Source organism: Erpetoichthys calabaricus, chromosome 8, assembly GCF_900747795.2.
Source record: "Erpetoichthys calabaricus chromosome 8, fErpCal1.3, whole genome shotgun sequence".
NCBI classification, from domain to species: domain Eukaryota; kingdom Metazoa; phylum Chordata; class Cladistia; order Polypteriformes; family Polypteridae; genus Erpetoichthys; species Erpetoichthys calabaricus.
This window is the reverse complement of record NC_041401.2, coordinates 7,061,441-7,080,544: the sequence shown is the minus strand read 5'-3', so window position 1 is coordinate 7,080,544 and position 19,104 is coordinate 7,061,441. Positions and strand designations below refer to the sequence as shown.

The following is a 19,104-nucleotide window of genomic DNA, read 5'->3' as shown; positions in this document are numbered from 1 at the left end:
TGAATAGTTCCTATGTGTATAATACATATTTATCTATTTGACTTATTCCTTTATTCCAGCAATTTGCAACATCTGAGGTACAATTTGTTACATTACTTTTGTTTTTTGCAGCACAGGCAGGTGAAGTGACTTCCTCAGGGTCACACAGTGGTGTCAGTACCAGGATTTGAACTGACAAGCTCCGGGTTTGCTGAAATATTACTGAAGAAAGAAAAAAAACAAAAACGGGCAAATAGGGCTATGCATACAAATGTCCATCCATCCATTATCCAACCCGCTATATCCTAAATACAGGAGCCAATCCCTGCCAACACAGGGCACAAGGCAGGAAACAAACCCCAGGCAAGGCGCACACACCCACACACCACGGACAATTTAGAATCGCCAATGCACCTAACCTGCATGTCTTTGGACTGTGGGAGGAAACCGGAGTACCCGGAGGAAACCCAGACAGACACGGGGAGAACATTCAAACTCCACGCAGGGAAGCGAAACCGGGTCTCCTAACTGGCACCTTTTACTGCGCCACCATACCGCCCGCATACAAACTTAAAAGGTTTAAATAAAACAGAAATATATACCTTTATTTTTACTTCCTTAACTTGTGGAGGGTGTATCCTGTAGCAAAGCCCTAACTTTTTTCATGAAAGCCCCTTTCAGTCAATAAGCCTTAAAAACAGGTGTAAAGCTAAACTTGCAGCACTGCTATTCAATTACACTCGCCTAATGCCTCTCCTAAGGGGACATACTGTGGGATCTGGGCATCAGTCAAAGCACCAATCACAGGCCCGATTAAAAAGCGGGAAGCTGTGATTTGTCGTCTCCCTCCCATGTAACAATCACAGCCCGTGTTACAATGCACTATATATGTATGTCCTTCCATTCATCCATTTTCTAACCCGCTGAATCCGAACACAGGGTCACGGGGGTCTGCTGGAGCCAATCCCAGCCAACACATATGTATATTTGTGTATGTGTGTGTGTATGTATGTGTGTATATGTATGTGTATATATATATATGTTGATATGTGTGTGTGTATATATAGGTATATGTAGATATGTGTATATATGTATATATGTATATGTATTTTTATGTTTACATAACCTCTTTAACACACTACTTCTCTGCTGCGAAGCGCGGGTATTTTGCTAGTTACCAAAATAAAGAGTCATCAGGGCACTCGCATTCCTAAGGAATATGCCCTTATCAGCTCACACACACAAAACCAGTTTAAAGCAGTGTCTTATAGTTCAGTACAGTGCATCCACTAAACAGTATCATCTCCAGACAGAAGAGCAGCTTCTGACAGACTGCTGTCACCGTCCTGCTCCACTGACAAACTGAGGAGATCGTTCCTCCACCACACTATGCGACTCTTCAATTCCACCCGGGTGGGTAAACGTTAACATTTAACATTATACAAAGTTATTGTCTGTTTTTCTGTTTTTCACCTGCATTGTTATCATTCTTTAATTTAATATTGTTTATTGTATCAGTATGCTGCTGCTGGAGAATGTGAATTTCCCATTGGGATTAATAAAGTATCTATCTATCTATCTATCTATCTATCTATCTATCTATCTATCTATCTATCTATCTGTCTGTCTGTCTGTCTGTCTGTCTGTCTGTCTGTCTGTCTGTCTGTCTGTCTGTCTGTCTGTCTGTCTGTCTGTCTATCTATTATATAGTGCCTTTTACATCTATCTATCTATCTATCTATCTATCTATCTATCTATCTATCTATCTATCTATCTATCTATCTATCTATCTGTCTGTCTGTCTGTCTGTCTGTCTGTCTGTCTGTCTGTCTATCTATTATATAGTGCCTTTTACATCTATCTATCTATCTATCTATCTATCTATCTATCTATCTATCTATCTATCTATCTATCTATCTATCTATCTATCTATCTATCTATCTACAGTAGTTATAAAGAATTACATTCTTATAGCTTTAATATCTTCATTAGATTTTGATTGGTTAGATTAAGAAATCCTTATTTATTAATTCATAAGTGACATGTTTCTTATAGTTTTAAGCAAGAATTCTGAAAACGATCACATTGATTTATAATATCGCAGGGTGTTCTGTTAGTATCAAGAGATCAGCATTTTCTCGTAAAAAGAATGCAAGTTACTCTCATATTCTGTGCACAAGCTTAATTCTTTTTCTACCTAAATGAAGAACATATCATATAGAAGTAATAAATCATATAGCTCTCTGCAAGATGATTAATACAAAATACAGTCCTTGGTATTTGTGAGTTAAATACTTATAATCATTACAGTTAATAATGTTTTTTCTTCCTCACCTAAAATTGCTGAGTGCTTTGAGTAATGAGAAAAGCACTATATAAATGCAAAGAATTATTTTTAAATCCTGGTTTTCTTCAAATTTTCTTAAATTAAATACAGTTAGGTTCATAAATATTTGGACAGAGACAACTTTTCTCTAATTTTGGTTCTGTACATTACCACAATGAATTTTAAATGAAACAACTCAGACGCAGTTGAAGTGCAGACTTTCAGCTTTAATTCAGTGGGGTGAACAAAACGATTGCATAAAAATGTGAGGCAACTAAAGCATTTTGTGAACACAATCCCTTCTTCATTTCAGGGGCTCAAAAGTAATTGGACAATTGACTCTTTGGCTATTTCATGGGCAGGTGTGGTCAAGTCTGTCGTTATGTCATTATCAATTAAGCAGATAAAAGGCCTGGAGTTGATTTGAGGTGTGGTGCTTGCATGTGGAAGATTTTGCTGTGAACAGACAACATGCGGTCAAAGGAGCTCTCCATGCAGGTGACAAAAGCCATCTTAAGCTGCGAAAACAGAAAAAACCCATCCGAGAAATTGCTACAATATTACGAGTGGCAAAATCTACAGTTTGGTACATCCTGAGAAAGAAAGCAAGCACTGGTGAAGTCAGCAACGCAAAAAGACCTGGACGTCCACGGAAGACAACAGTGGTGGATGATCGCAGAATCATTTCCATGGTGAAGAGAAACCCCTTCACAACAGCCAACCAAGTGAACAACACTCTCCAGGGGGTAGGCGGGCGTATCGATATCCAAGTCTACCATAAAGAGAAGACTGCATGAAAGTAAATCCAGAGGGTGCACTGCAAGGTGCAAGCCACTCATAAGCCTCATGAATAGAAAGGCTAGATTGGACTTTGCTAAAGAACATCTAAAAAAGCCAGCACAGTTCTGGAAAAACATTCTTTGGACAGATGAAACCAATATCAACCTCTACCAGAATGATGGCAAGAAAAAAGTATGGAGAAGGCGTGGAACAGCTCATTATCCAAAGCATAGCACATCATCTGTAAAACACGGTGGAGGGAGGCAGTGTGATGGCTGCCAGTGGCACTGGGACACTCGTGTTTATTGATGATGTGACACAGGACAGAAGCAGCTGAATGAATTCTGAGGTGTTCAGAGACATCCTGTCTGCTCAAATCCAGCTAAATACAGCAGTCAAATTGATTCATGATACAGATGGACAATGACCCAAAACATACAGCCAAAGCAACCCAGGAGTTTATTAAAGCAAAGAAGTGGAAAATTCTGGAATGGCCAAGTCAGTCACCTGATCTTAACCCAACTGAGCAGACATTTCACTTGTTGAAGACTAAACTTCAGACAGAAAGGCCCACAAACAAACAGCAACTGAAAGCCGCTGCAGTAAAGGCCTGGCAGAGCATTAAAAAGGAGGAAACCCAACATCTGGTGACATCCAGGAGTTCAAGACTTCAGGCTGTCATTGCCAGCAAAGGGTTTTCAACCAAGTATTAGAAATGAACATTTGATTTCCAGTTATTTAATTTGTCCAATTACTTTTGAGCCCCTGAAATGAAGAAGGGATTGTGTTACAAAATGCTTTAGTTGCCTCACATTTTTATGCAATCGTTTTGTTCACCCCACTGAATTAAAGCTGAAAGTCTGCACTTCAACTGCATCTGAGTTGGTTCATTTAAAATTAATTGTGGTAATGTACAGAACCAAAATGAGAAAAAAGTGGTCTCTGTCCAAATATTTATGGACCTAACTGTAACTGTAGTGACAAAACTGAGGTTCTCCTCATTGGTACAAAATAAACATTATCCAAAACTGATCTTTTGTCCTTTGTTGTTGATAATTCCTCTGTCTCCCCTTCCCCAAGGTGTCATCCTTGACAGTACTTTATCCTTTCAGTCCCACATCAATAACATCTCCCGGTCTGAATATTTCCACTTGCGTAACGTTAATCGTATTCGCCCCTCCCTCACTCCCTACACCACTGCTCTCCTCGTTCATAGCCTTGTCACTTCTAATCTCGATTATTGCAATTCCCTTTTCTTTGGTCTTTCTCGTAAATCTCTTTATAAGCTTCAACTGCTCCAGAATTCAGCTGCTCGCATTATTACTAGAACTCCCTCTATTCACCATATGTTTTGTCTTGTAGTGTCCTCTATTGCTCTACTTTCCCCTATTGTATTATTAATATGTAGCCTTTGTCAGAATGCCTAATCTCACAGACTTACCACTGTTTATAAGGTACTAGCAAAATACCCGCGCGTCGCAGCGGAGAAATAGTGTGTTACAGAGGTTATGTAAAAATATATATACATATACATATCTACATATACACATATCTACATATATATATATACATATACACATCCACACGTATATATATACATATATATATATATATATACACATATCAACATATATATACACATACATATACACACATACATACACAAACACATATACATATATTCATACATACATATATAGTGCGTTGTAACACGGGCTGTGATTGTTACATGGGAGGGAGACGACAAATCACAGCTTCCCGCTTTCTAATCGGGCCTGTGATTGGTGCTTTGACGGATGCCCAGACCCCACAGTATGTCCCCTTAGGAGAGGCGTTAGGCGAGTGTAATTGAATAGCGGTGCTGCAAGTTTAGCTTTACACCTGTTTTTAAGGCTTATTGACTGAAAGGGGCTTTCATGAAAAAAGTTAGGGCTTTGCTACAGGATACACCCTCCACAAGTTAAGGAAGTAAAAATAAAGGTATATATTTCTGTTTTATTTAAACCTTTTAAGTTCGTATGCGGGCGGTATGGTGGCGCAGTGAAAGGTGCCAGTTAGGAGACGCGGGTTCGCTTCCCTGCGTGGAGTTTAAATGTTCTCCCTGTGTCTGTCTGGGTTTCCTCCGGGTACTCCGGTTTCCTCCCACAGTCCAAAGACATGCAGGTTAGGTGCATTGGCGATTCTAAATTGTCCCTGGTGTGTGGGTGTGTGCGCCCTGTGGTGGGCTGGCACCTTGCCCGGAGTTTGTTTCCTGCCTTGTGCCCTGTGTTGGCAAGGATTGGCTCCTGTATTTAGGATATAGCGGGTTGGATAATGGATGGATGGACATTTGTATGAATAGCCCCATTTGCCCGTTTTCGTTTTTTTTCTTTCTTCAGTAATATTTCAGCAAACCCGGAGCTTGTCAGTTCAAATCCTGGTACTGACACCACTGTGTGACCCTGAGGAAGTCACTTCACCTGCCTGTGCTGCAAAAAACAAAAGTAATGTAACAAATTGTACCTCAGATGTTGCAAGTTGCTGGAATAAAGGCATAAGTAAAATAGATAAATATGTATTATACACATAGGAACTATTCATTTATTTTCACTTAAGTCATCTGCAGCAAACCTTTATAAATGAGGGTTTCTCCTTTTTAGATAGTGCAAACTGTTTCTTCTTCATTGAGGTTTTCTCTTGGAGAGCTTTTTTCATTTTATTGAAAATTAAAGCAGCAGCTGCCAAAATATGTAGCTTTCTTATTAATTTTTCAACATTGTGTAAAATAACTTTATAAAGTAACATAAAAGGTTTAAATACTGGTTATCCTTTTACACTAAAATATTACTAAAGAGATACAAAAAAAGTAAAATGCATATGTTGTTTTTCTTTAAGGAGATTAAATATTACTGAAGAAAGAAAAAAAAAAACTAAAACAGCTAAATGGGGCTATGCATACGAACTTAAAAGGTTTAAATAAAACAGAAATATATACCTTTATTTTTACTTCCTTAAGTTGTGGAGGGTGTATCCTGTGGCAAAACCCTAACTTTTTTCGTGAAAGCCCGTTTCAGTCAATAAGTCTTAAAAACAGGTGTAAAGATATTGACAATAAGCTAAGCAAACCCACCAAGACATGCAATAGTTTAAATCAAGGCGCGAGTTGAAAAACACCATCCGATACTATTAGTTAACGATTAACACATTTCTATATGTATTGTAAGCATACAATACAACTGATAATATGTTGCGCTTATTTATCTGGTGTACCGACATTTTTGCGCTTTTAACGGCTGAAATCCAACGTGGTTTGTGCCCTTCAGAATGAAAACAGTTTGCATTTACCTTTTTAATAAAAGGCGAGCTTTTAAGCCTGAGAAATCACCCCGTAAATGCACACGTTTAATTGCACATGTGTTAATATGTATGCTTACACAGTATTAAAACACACTCAACAATTAACGTCATTTACCTTCGTTCCCGCGTTTGACTCATGCTGTAAATCTCTTCCTTGTTTTCAGTTCACGTGATTACGTAGGAGGCGTGATGACACGATACGTGACTCTGCCTCCTCCATTAGAGTATATGGACAAAAAACAGGTTCCAGTTATGACCGTTACGCGTAGAATTTCGAAATGAAACCTGCCTAACTTTTGTAAGTAAGCTGTAAGGAACGAGCCTTCCAAATTTCAGCCTTCTACCTACACGGGAAGTTGGAGAATTAGTGATGAGTGAGTGAGTCAGTCAGTCAGTGAGGGCTTTGCCTTTTATTAGTATAGATTATAGTATATACGAGGGCAATCCCAAAAGTATGGTCTCCTATTTTTTTAGAAATACAAACAACCGTTTATTTTCTATAATGTTTACATCATTTTAAAGGTTAAAGACTTATTTGTTTTTCTACATAATCGCCATTTCGGTCGATGCATTTTTGTAGACACTGTGGTAGTTTTAGAATGCCCATGTCATACCAGCTCACCGCCATGTCCTTCAGGAAGCGTTGAACCTCATCTTTCACCTCTTCGTCGGAGCAGAATCGCCTTCCGGACAAATGTTCTTTCAACTTAGGGAACAGGTGGTAGTCACTGGGTGCCAAGTCCGGACTATAGGGTGGGTGGGTGATGAATTTCCAACCGCCGATCTTTACGCATGTTTTCCTCAACCTTCGCGACTGTCTCGTCGGAAATTGATGTTCTCCTGCGCGAACTTCGCACTTGGCGGTAGCGTTCAACGGGAGCTTCATTTTCAAGGGCTGCCAAGCCAAGATTAAACATCCCAGCGAAGCCGCACATGCTTGTTTGGGAGTGGAGGAAGCACCAATCACAACAGTGTGGCCAACTCTCTACGTCCCCACTTGTTTCCTTAAGAGGCATTAGCTCTCTGGAAATGTGTTCTTTTCAATTGCGGCGTTTTAATTAACCTGAATTTAAATAATTATAAATAAAAAAGGTATTATCCCCCTCCAGCATGCAATAAGATGGTTACAAGATTACACGAGAAGTAAAAAGGATAATCTAGCTCTTTATTGACGGGTTCACGCAGTATTACAAACGGGAAGCTTATGACAGACATATCAAGCATGTGGGTATCTTGACCTACGCGGTCTACCATCTTTCGTCGCCACGCTGAAAGGATTTTAACCGGACAGAAGACATAATCTTCCGCTCGGAAGCTTCAAAGTGTTGGCCGTAGGTTCATCCTTATATAGTGGTTGCTCCATGTGCAGGCTCTTGGCTGCGGATCCAAACAAGGACAGGAAAGGACTCAAATCCCACCTTCAAAAATACAGGAATAGCACAATGCCTACATACAGTTCTCATTCTCCCAACAAGGAAAGAGGATGGTGTGCTGACAGAAGACAGAAATATACTAGTCTGTCTTTAGGCTGACTATTCAATTCTCCAGTTGTCTTTTTGGCTCTCTAGTCCTGTGCTTGGCTTGGCAATTCTAAATGCTGATGCTGAGCCCCTGCGTACCATACTTGGTCTGCCTGTATGAATGAGTCCATAACAGTGGGCACGGAGAACAGTGACATTAAACTTAACACATATTATAACACCACTGCTTTGGAGACCTTACTTTTGGGATTGCCCTCGTAACTTATCCCCACCTTCCCTTCTATATCTATAACCTCAGACAATTAGATGTAGTAAAAAGACAAGCAGGAGTTAACCCCTTAACCACCCTCTGCCGGATATATCAGGCATCGTAGCGTTATTGCTGACGCCTTACTGCCGGAATTATCCGGCACATTTGCCTGTGGTTATGTGAATGCCTGGCGCGTAGTATAACTGACAGTTTGGCGTGGGTATTATTACTACGTTGTATTTCGACAACTCTGCACTTGTATTGGCCGATCACGTGATGTGATTTGAAAGTGAAAGCTGTGAATATGGTGAAACGTAAACTGACTCCAAGTGAGGTTTTGCAGGCGATTTTGGACAATAATTCTGATCATGATTGTAGCAGTTCTGAAGAAGATTTTAGCAACAATGATGATCAGCAACGTGCGCTGCATGATACTGTGAATGACGACGCATCGGATGATGGCGATGAGTGGGTGTATCCCCAGCATCTCAACTGGACTGCTGCCCGTTATCTGAGCCAGATAAGAAAGATCCAAACCGTGACCGCTTGTTCAAGCTACGTCCTTTGATTGACCATTTATTTGAAACATTTCAGCAGGTATTTCAGCAGGTAAATACTGCTTGAATAAATGTAAAGGAAAAAAACGAAAATTGTTCAGATTTCTCCTGGCATGGGGAATATTTAGGGAGTTGGCGGTTAAAGGGTTAAGTTACACATAAAATAATGTATTATTGATAATAATCATAAATAATAACAATATGCAAAGTACATTTAAATATTGGCAACCATACAACCTGATTAAATGGTGATGTGTAGTGTCAGGTGGCACACAGACTTGTTAGTTATTTAAAATGTCTCTAGTGAAGGCATCATTGGTGCTCAGCTTTCTTCAGAACAGGCCGCATGCCTGTTCCAATATGGCTGTTAAGCGGTGCTCTCCATTGTGTTGTCCTTTCAGTTCATGGTGTGATGGTCTTCATCAGTTTGGTAAGAGAGATACTTCTTTATCATATGTTGGTTAGTAAGAGAGAGAGAATGTGGTTGAACAAGCGGATTTATAGATTCTCTGTCCAACCCATACAGCCAACAGGACATCATGGTACTTAAAAGCTTCTGATCCAAGCCAATTCCAAACAGCCATACTTCAGACCAGTGGGGGAATACAACATCTTAACACCTGCCAACTCCCCAAGACCATACAGTGCATCCTGAAAGTATTCCCAGCGCTTCATCACTTTTTCCACATTTTGTTATGTCACAGCCTTATTCCAAAATGGATTAAATTCATTTTTTTCTTCAGAATTCTACACACAACACCCCATAATGACAACGTGAAAAAAGTTTACTTGAGATTTTTGCAAATTTATTAAAAATAAAAAAATTGAGAAAGCACGTGTCCATAAGTATTCACAGCCTTTGCTGTGAAGCTCGAAATTGAGCTCAAAGTGATGCGCTGTGAATACTTTCCGGATGCACTGTATATCACCTCCAATTTCCAGCTGACTCTCTTTTCACCTCCCAAACACTCTTGACATGCTGTTCCTTCAGAATAACTCCTACCCCATTTCTCCTCCCATCCACACCATGATAGAATAATTTGAATCTACCTCCGATCCTCCTGGCCTTACTCCCCTTCCATTTAGTCTCTTGTACGCACAACATATCAACTTTCCTTCTCTCCATCATATCTGCTAACGCTCTCCCCTTACCAGTAATACTGCCAACATTCACAGTTTCTACCCTCAGTTCCACTCTCTTTACCTTCCTCCTCTCCTCCTGACTCCGGACACGTCTCTCCCCTCTTCTTCTTCTTCTTCGGCCAACAATAGCCCAATTTCCACCAGCACCCTGTTGGCTAACAGTACTGGTGGCGGTTGTTGTTAACCCGGGGCTCGACCGATCTGGTATGGAAATTTGTATCATTGTCCGCATATTGATTTGTACTAAAAGCTGTAAGAACTTTGGTAACTTTGGATAAACGCAGCTACACAAAAGCATCAAAAAAACAACATGGAACATTTTCAGTCAATCAGTCTGTCGTTTATATAGCGTCATTCATTACAGAGTGCCGTTCACTTTCAATCTGTAAATCAAGCTTTATAACACGCTGGTGAGGCCTCATCTGGAGTCCTGGGTGTAGTTTTGGTCTCCAGGCTACAAAAAGGACATAACAGCACAAGAAAAGGTCCAGAGAAGAGCGACTAGGCTGATCTGAGGACTTGGACAGCATATAGGCTTGAGGGAATTTGGGGCAGATGACAACTAATGTCAGTAAATGTAAAGCATTACACGTAGAAAATAAAAATGTGAGGTTCGAATTACAATGTGTGTTCTGAAAATTGAAAGACTAAGGAGTTGTTTTAGACTCGACACTATCAACTGGCAGACAATGTTCAGAAGCCATTAAGAAGACAAATAGAATGTCAGGTTATATAGCGTCTTGATGTGTGGAGTACAAGTCACAGGAGGTTCTGCTCAAGCTTTATAGCACACTGGTGAGGCCTCATCTGGAGTACTGGGGGCAGTTTGGGTCTCCAGGCTACAAAAAGGACATAACAGCACTAGAGAAGGTCCAGAGAAGAGCAACTAGGCTGATTATGGGGGGCTACAGGGGGTGAGTTATGAGGAAAGATTAAAAGAGCTGAGCCTTTACAGGAGATGAAGAGGAGACCTGACTGAAGTGTTTAAAATTATGAAGGGAATTAGTCCAGTGGATTGAGATTGTGACATTAAAATGAGTTCATCAAGAAGGACCTAAGAGTAGTAATGGACTCGACACTCTCAATATCCAGACAGTGTTCAGAAGCCATTAAGGCGGCTAACAGAATGTCAGGTCATATAGCGCATTGATTTGTGGAGTACAAGTCACAGGAGGTTCTGCTCAAGCTTTATAACACACTGGTGAGGCCTCATCTGGAGTCTTGGGTGTAGTTTGGGTCTCCAGGCTACAAAAAGGACATAACAGCACTAGAGAAGGTCCAGAGAAGAGCAACTGAGCTGATTCAGGGCTACAGGGGATGAGTTCTAAGGAAAAATTAAAAGAGCTGAGCCTTTACAGTTTAAAGCGAAAGAAGATTAAGAGGAGACCTGAGTGAAGTGTTTAAAATTATGAAGGGAATTAGTCCAGTGGATCGAGACGATGACTTTAAAATGAGTTTATGAAGAACACGGGGACACAGTTGGAAACTTGTTAATGGGAAATTTCACACAAACATTAGGAGAGACAAACAACATGAAATAGGTGACCAAGTAGTGCGGTAGACAGGAGGACTTTAGGGACCCTCGAAACTTGACTTATTTTAGAAGAATTAAGTGGATGGGACTGGCATGATTTGTTGGGCTGAATGGCCTCTTCTTCTCCAGATTGTTCTAATAAATCAACACATTTCTGTTTTTCATGAGGCGCTTCCAACAATTGAAAGAACAGCTACCGTAACATATTGCAAAATTTAAAGGAAATGTGAATATTTAATTCAAAGTGCAGAGATGCCACTAAGAAATGCTATGTGGATTCTCGACCCCACTGTGGGCATCTCTCGAGCTAACACTTGACATGAAATCATGTAAGGAGCAGGCAAATGGCCTCCTGCCAAAAAAAATGATCATTATTATTATTATTTTAGTTTAAGAGCACAAATCTCTGACATTCCATTCTTAAACCTATCTAATCCAGGTCCGAAGGGGTCTCTCTGTGCTGTTGAACTGGTGTTTGTATTGAGCTCTCCACTGCCAAGTAGCACACCGGGATCTGCTGCTTCCCAATGAAGTCAATCACAACACCAGAGAGTAGCAAACGTCGGTTTGTCAAGGAGCCTCCTTCACCCAGAGCCTGACTGGGAGTGGAAGCTTTAGAACTGCATTGAGAAAAGGAATGAATAAAATAAAGGAAAAAAGAACAAATGCATAACAGAAAGAAAGAAAGAAAGAAAGAAAGAAAGAAAGAAAGAAAGAAAGAAAGGTGAATTGACTGACTTACTGACTGAATGAATACCAAATAAATGAATGAAAAACTTAATGAATAAATAAATAAATAGACAAAAACAAATAAAGGAAAAAAGGACAAATGCATAACAGAAAGAAAGAAAGAAAGAAAGAAAGAAAGAAAGAGATGAATTGATTGACTTACTGACTGAAGGAACACTGAAAAAATGAATGAAAAGCTTAATGAATGAATGAATGAATGAATAAATAAATAAATAGACAAAAACAAATAAAGGAAGAAAGGACAAATGCATAACAGAAAGAAAGAAAGAAAGAAAGAAAGAAAGAAAGAAAGAAAGAAAGAAAGAAAGAAAGAAAGAAAGAAAAGTGAATTGACTGACTTACTGACTGAATGAATACCAAATAAATGAATGAAAAACTTAATGAATAAATAAATAAATAGACAAAAACAAATAAAGGAAAAAAGGACAAATGCATAACAGAAAGAAAGAAAGAAAGAAAAGTGAATTGACTGACTTACTGACTGAATGAATACCAAATAAATGAATGAAAAACTTAATGAATAAATAAATAAATAGACAAAAACAAATAAAGGAAAAAAGGACAAATGCATAACAGAAAGAAAGAAAGAAAGAAAGAAAGAAAGAAAGAAAGAAAGAAAGAAAGAAAGGTGAATTGATTGACTTACTGACTGAATGAATAAATACCTAATGAATGAATGACTGACAAGCACACAAACACTCACAGAAATGAATAGATGATAAAGCAAACAAATGAATATTACATGAATGTACATATGATGTAATGAACCAAGAGACACATTAATTATTTAATTAATGAAGAAAATCAATAAACAAATGCACAAGGTAAGGCATGAATGGATTCAAGAAAGAAAGAGAGAGAGAGAGAAAGAATGGACAAAAAGGTAAATAAAGAAGCAAACACATGAAGCAAATAGCAGAGGACAAAGAGCAGAATGGGTGACCTTCCACGGTGACACAAAGACCACCACCTTCAGGTGTCTTTTTTTTTTTTCTCTCTTCCACAGGTGCTCCTCCCTTCTCAAAGACGCCTGCACCAAGGAAGAGAGACGTCTGCAGGAGTAAAACTGTGATGGTGAGGAGCCATAAGCCAGTGTGCTGTTCCCATAAAGACCTGGTGGCCAAGTAAGTCTTCCTTGAGCCATCTGATGGCACCGCACTCCACTCCGTCTGTTTAGCAGAAACGTCTCACTTTGCTGAATGATATTTGTACTTAAAAGTTACATTCAAAAAAAGTGCCTGATGTCCAAAAAAAAAAGCATGTATATACGTGTGTGTATACATAGATACTGTATATAGGCAGACTGTAGATATCTACATTCTGCCTATATATCCATCATATATATATAAATATATATATATGTATATATATATGTATATATATATATATATATATCCCTCTTAATTCTTTGGATTTTTGTTTCTCATTGGCTGAGCGTTCAAAGTAGCAACTTCCTTTTAATATCTGACATGCCTTATGGAAACAATAGGATTTCAGCAGTGACATTAAGTTTATTGGATTAATAGAAAATATGCAATATGCATCATAACAAAATTAGACAGGTGCATAAATGTGGGCACCCCAACAGAGATATGACATCAATACTTAGTTGAGCCTCCTTTTGTCCTCTAGACGCTGTCCTCCTATAGCCTCTGATGAGTGTCTGATTCTGGATGGAGGTATTTCTGACCATTCTTCATTCAAAATCTGTCCAGTTCAGTTCAATTGGACGGACAGCCTGCTTCAAATCATCCCATAGATTTTCAATGATATTCAAGTCAGGGACTGTGACGGCCATTCCAGAACATTGTACTTCTCCCTCTGCATGAATGCCTTTGTAGATTTCCAACTGTGTTTTGGGTCATTGACTTGTTGGAATATCCAACCCCTGCGTAACTTCAACTTTGTGACTGATGCTTGAACATTATCCTGAAGAATTTGTTGATATTGGGTTGAATTCATCCGACCCTCGACTTTAACAAGGGCCTCAGTCCCTGAACTAGCCACACAGCCCCACAGCATGATGGAACCTCCACCAAATTTGACAGTAGGTAGCAGGTGTTTTTCTTGGAATGCTGTGTTCTTCTTCCGCCATGCAAAGCACTTTTTGTTCTGACCAAATAACTCCATTTTTGTCTCATCAGTCCAAAGCACTTTGTTCCCAAATGAATCTGGCTTGTCTAAATGAGCATTGGCATACAACAAGCGACTTTGTTTGTGGCGTGAGTGCAGAAAGGGCTTCTTTCTCATCACCCTGCCATACAGATGTGCTGAATTGTAGAACGATGTACAGATACACCATCTGCAGCAAGATGTTCTTGCAGGTCTTTGGAGGTGACCTGTGGGTTGTCTGTCACCATTCTCACAATCCTGCTCATATGCCGCTCCTGTATTTGTCTTGGCCTTCCAGACCTGCTGGTTTAACAGCAACTGTGCCTGTGGCCTTCCATTTCCTGATTCCATTCCTTACAGTTGAAACTGACAGTTTAAACCTCTGAGATGGCTTTTTGTAGCCTTCACCTAAACCAGGAGACTCAACAATCTTTGTTTTCAGGGGCCTCATGTATAACGCCGTGTGTAGAACTCACACTATAACATGGCGTAAGCACAAAAGCGGGATTGTGCGTACGCAGAGAGAAATCCAGATGCAGGAATTTGTACGTACGCAAACTTTCACGTTCTTCCACTACATAAATCCCGATCAGCGTGAAAAGTAACGCACGTGCACGCGCCTTCTGTCCTGCCCCAACTCCTCCCAGAATTACGCCTCTTTGAATATGCAAATCAATATAAATAGCCTTCTGTGAAAAGACAATGGGAAAAGCACGGGGGAAAATATAAGAATTTCAGTGAATACCAAGTGGAAGCAAAGGAGAAACGTACTATTTGTTGGTTTAAACAGTGATATAATCAACAAAAGGAAGTTGATCGAGTGACAGAGTGTCGGAGAAACTCGAAAGCTCACGTTCACAAAGTCGCACAGTGCCCGGAATAAAAAAGAAATCACATATCAAAGTCGCCGTGAAAAGGCGAGTCGTAGCCCACTGTCTGAGTGTCATATGAAAGCTTATTAGGGTACAGACAAAAAAAATAGGCACACAGTGGGAAAAAAGCACGAAATGTCAACTTTAATCTCGAAATTTCCACTTTAATCACGTAGTTTATTTTGCCATTAAAGTAGAACATCATAAACTTCATCTTAAAATCGTTTAATTTACTAGTTTCTCAAATCCCATTGTAACTAAAGTGGCACATTAAATGCTTTGTTCTGTATTTGATCTTCTGTGTGCTGTGTGTGTGAATCACTACCTGCTTCTTAAACGGCCTTTCTTTTTCTCTGACAGGACACAGAATCCATTGCATTCGTGATATTACAGCTCTCTGAATAATTAAAATACTGAGATGTGTACGTGATATCTTTTTCATGATGATAGGAATGAAAGCATGTTATTAAACATGGGAACACGGTGGCGCAGTGATTGTTCATATCTCACGCAAGAGGCTTGCTGCGCCATGCGCAGCCTTCGATGTAATAATTTATCACAGCAGTGCTGTCTCTTTCAAACGTACTAACCTCCAATTCCTGTCCTTACTTTTCTTTCTCCAAAAACCCAATCGCCACACAATCAGCTCTGTAATAGACGTGAAGCCATTTGTAAGCTTAAAACGCTGATTCTTCAAAACTTTTAAAGAACATTGAAATATCTTCGTAGTACATGTTTAATTATTATATCCGTCTATCCTTTCAGTGTCACGTCAGCACCAGCAAGAATACAACGCAATGCAGGAACAATCCCTGAACTAGCTAGCGCTGCGGCACCGTGTCCTCATATGTTTAATTATTAACAATACAGATTATTTAAATGAAGTTAAAGTTTTATCTGTATAATATAATCAACATATTTTGCTGCATTTCATCTTAAAAATGAATACCGTCATCATATGTAAATACGCGCTTTATAAAGTGGCGAAGGTTGTGCAATATTATAACTGTAGTGTAAGTTTACAGTGAGGTGATTGTACTTATAAGTACAAACAGTTCTACAAGGAGCACTTGATGGACTGATTGAGTGCGTTTAGAGTTCTTGGGATGAAACTTTTTCTAAACCGCGAAGTCCGTACTGGGAAGTCTCTGAAGCGTTTTGCTGTGGCTCAGGCAGCGTCTGCTTCATGCTGTATACCGATAATACTCTTTCTGATCAGCTGCTGCTGTGATTCCCCACTCAGATACAGTGATATAAATTCTCCGAGTGGTGCAGTGAGAGTAATATGGAAAAAGATGATCTGCTGTGGCAACCCTTAACGGGAGCAGCTGAAAGAAGAAGAAGATGCAGTGAGAGTTACAACGCTAAAGCAGTTCTGGTATTTGGAATACTATGGCTATTCCCTGGACCATTATATTGCTGCAGGTTAATTACAATCAGATGCATTACACTAATAAACAACATGCGGTTAATTTCAGTGTATTTATAAAGCCGCGTCAGGAATGTGGGTCTAAGAAAGGGTGACCACACAGGAACAGTAGCACTGCTTTGACGCTGGGTGCCGCCAGTCTGCAAAACCGAGCGGAGAAATTGTGTACGCCAGGGTATGAGGTACCGTGGAAATGTGCGTGGCTTTATGCCAAGTTTAGGTTTTATACATCGCGATTTGAGCGTGGAAACGGGAGTACGCAACATTTTTGTGCGTACGCACCGTTTATACATGAGGCCCCAGATCTTTGGAGAGTTGCTTTGAGGATCCCATGCTGTCACTCTTCAGAGGAGAGTCAAAGGGAAGGAAGCACAACTTGCAATTGACCACCTTAAATCCCTTTATATCTCATGATTGGACACACCTGTCTATGAAGTTCAAGGCGTAATGAGCGCATCACACCAAGTAGTCAGCATTGAGTAGTGACAGGCATTCAAATCAGCACAATGACAAGGGGACCCACATTTGTGCACAGCCAGTTTTTCACATTTGATTTAATTTCATACAACTAAATACTGCGTCACTTAAAATCTTTGTTCGGAAAACACCGCAGTACTCAGATGTTCCTATGAAATGAAAGACACACCACTGATATCTTTTTTTACACACAAAATGTGTGTGTGTGTATATATATATATATATATATACCAGTAACGGCGCACTGCATGATAACGTGCAGTGAATCCACTTGACTTGACATTCCTACTTTTCCTCCTCTTCCTCTGTACGTTTATCATTCGTTTGCTCGGAGGTTGATGCGTTTGCTGCCACCTGAGCAGCTCTTCTTTTCTCCACCCTAGCGGCTCGCTTCTTCTCTCCTTCTGTTGGCATCTTTTCATGATTAAACTGATTAAGTCAGTGTTTGTGTTGCAATTACTTAGTACTTTTCCTTAATTTTTCACATAAGCTGGCACTTAAGTCTTCAATCTGCCTCAGGAATGATTTAAGATATGAAGAGGTAGGGGAAGTGACGGCGAAGGTGGTAGGGATGAGAACAACACACGTACGCATGCGCCACACCGCCGCCCTGCTGGCCGCTGCCGAGAGTTGATTCTACAATAAAATAAAATAAAAATAAAAAGAGGAATAACCTTGAAGGCCAATCATCACCCCTGAAAGTGGATAGTAGAGGTCACGTAGTATATGTGTACCAAATTTCAGGTCAATATTTCAAACGGTTTGCGAGCTACAGATGATTTAAAATGCTGGACAGACAAACAGACAGCCACGGTATCGTATTATAGAAGAAGAAGATATATAAAATGTGCGTGTGCTTGTGTGTGTGTGTGTGTTGTGAAAGCCAGCCTGACCACAGACAGACAGGCAGACACCGTTCTTCAGTCCACCATTACACTATATACAATGTTCACCACAGTGCTCCAGCACTAAACACCGCTCTTTTCGGGCCTCTCACTAGTCCACTTCGGGCCGCCTTCTCTCCACTCTCCGAAGCCTTGTCTGCTTCCTCCCGACACCAGCTCTCCAACTGTTGGAAGGCGGCCCCTTTTATACGTCCCCAGATATGCTCCAGGTGCCACTTGATGAACTTCCGCCGGCACTTCCTGGTGTGGTGGAAGTGCTGACTTCCAGGGCTCCAGGATCCAATAAACGCCCCCCAGGCGGTGGCCACGTACCCTTATAGGGTTGAGTTTCCCAGCTCGGTTCCCGTGACCCCTTTAGTAACCAGGGTGGTTGTCTTCTCGTGGCCAAGGGGAGGTCTAATCCCTCTCCCAGCCCTTCCAGGCATTCCGGCTGGGTATGGCAGTGTATATATATATTGTGAAAGATGCCCCAGACACAGACAGACACTGAGACAGCCAGATGTCTAAACCACACACATTTTATTCCTCAACACCACAGTGCACAATTATCCACAATGCTCACAGTCCTTTTATTTCTTCTGCCGCCTCTACTCCACTCCTTGCAATCTCCATCCTCTCCCACCTGACTCCGGCTCCCTGAATGGAGTGAGACAGGTGGCCCCTTTTATGGTACACCCGGATGTGCTCCATGTGCTCCTTGATGATCTTCCAGCAGCACTTCCTGGGGTGGCAGAAATGCTGCAGTCCATGGCTCGGGAACCATCCAGGCGCCCCCTGGTGGCGGACACGGACCCCCACAGAGCTCTGCATCCGCATCCCTGATGGAATCCAGGGGGGCTGCCCTCTTACGTCCAGGAGAATATATTGCCCCTCTCCTGGTCCTTCCTTGTTACAGGCGTCCCGGTGGGGCAAGGTCCCTGGTCGTCTGCCACAATATATATATATATATATATATATATATATATATATATATATATATATGTGTGTGTGTGTGTGTGTGTGTGTACATACAGTGCATCCAGAAAGTATTCACAGCGCATCACTTTTTCCACATTTTGTTATGTTACAGCCTTATTCCAAAATGGATTAAATTCATTTTTTTCCTCAGAATTCTACACACAACATCCCATAATGACAACGTGAAAAACGTTTACTTGAGGTTTTTGCAAATTT

At 40.4% G+C, this 19,104-nt stretch overlaps 1 protein-coding gene across 2 annotated transcripts in view; it reads left to right on the top strand.

Moving 5' to 3' along the window:
• pde1a (phosphodiesterase 1A, calmodulin-dependent) overlaps positions 1-19,104 on the top strand; it is a 517,554-nt gene that overhangs the window by 93,593 nt on the left and 404,857 nt on the right. For both annotated transcript variants that reach the window (XM_051930634.1, XM_051930635.1), the window contains exon 2: positions 13,143-13,260. In XM_051930634.1, coding sequence (XP_051786594.1) covers positions 13,143-13,260 — 118 coding nt within the window. The remainder of the gene's footprint in view (positions 1-13,142; positions 13,261-19,104) is intronic.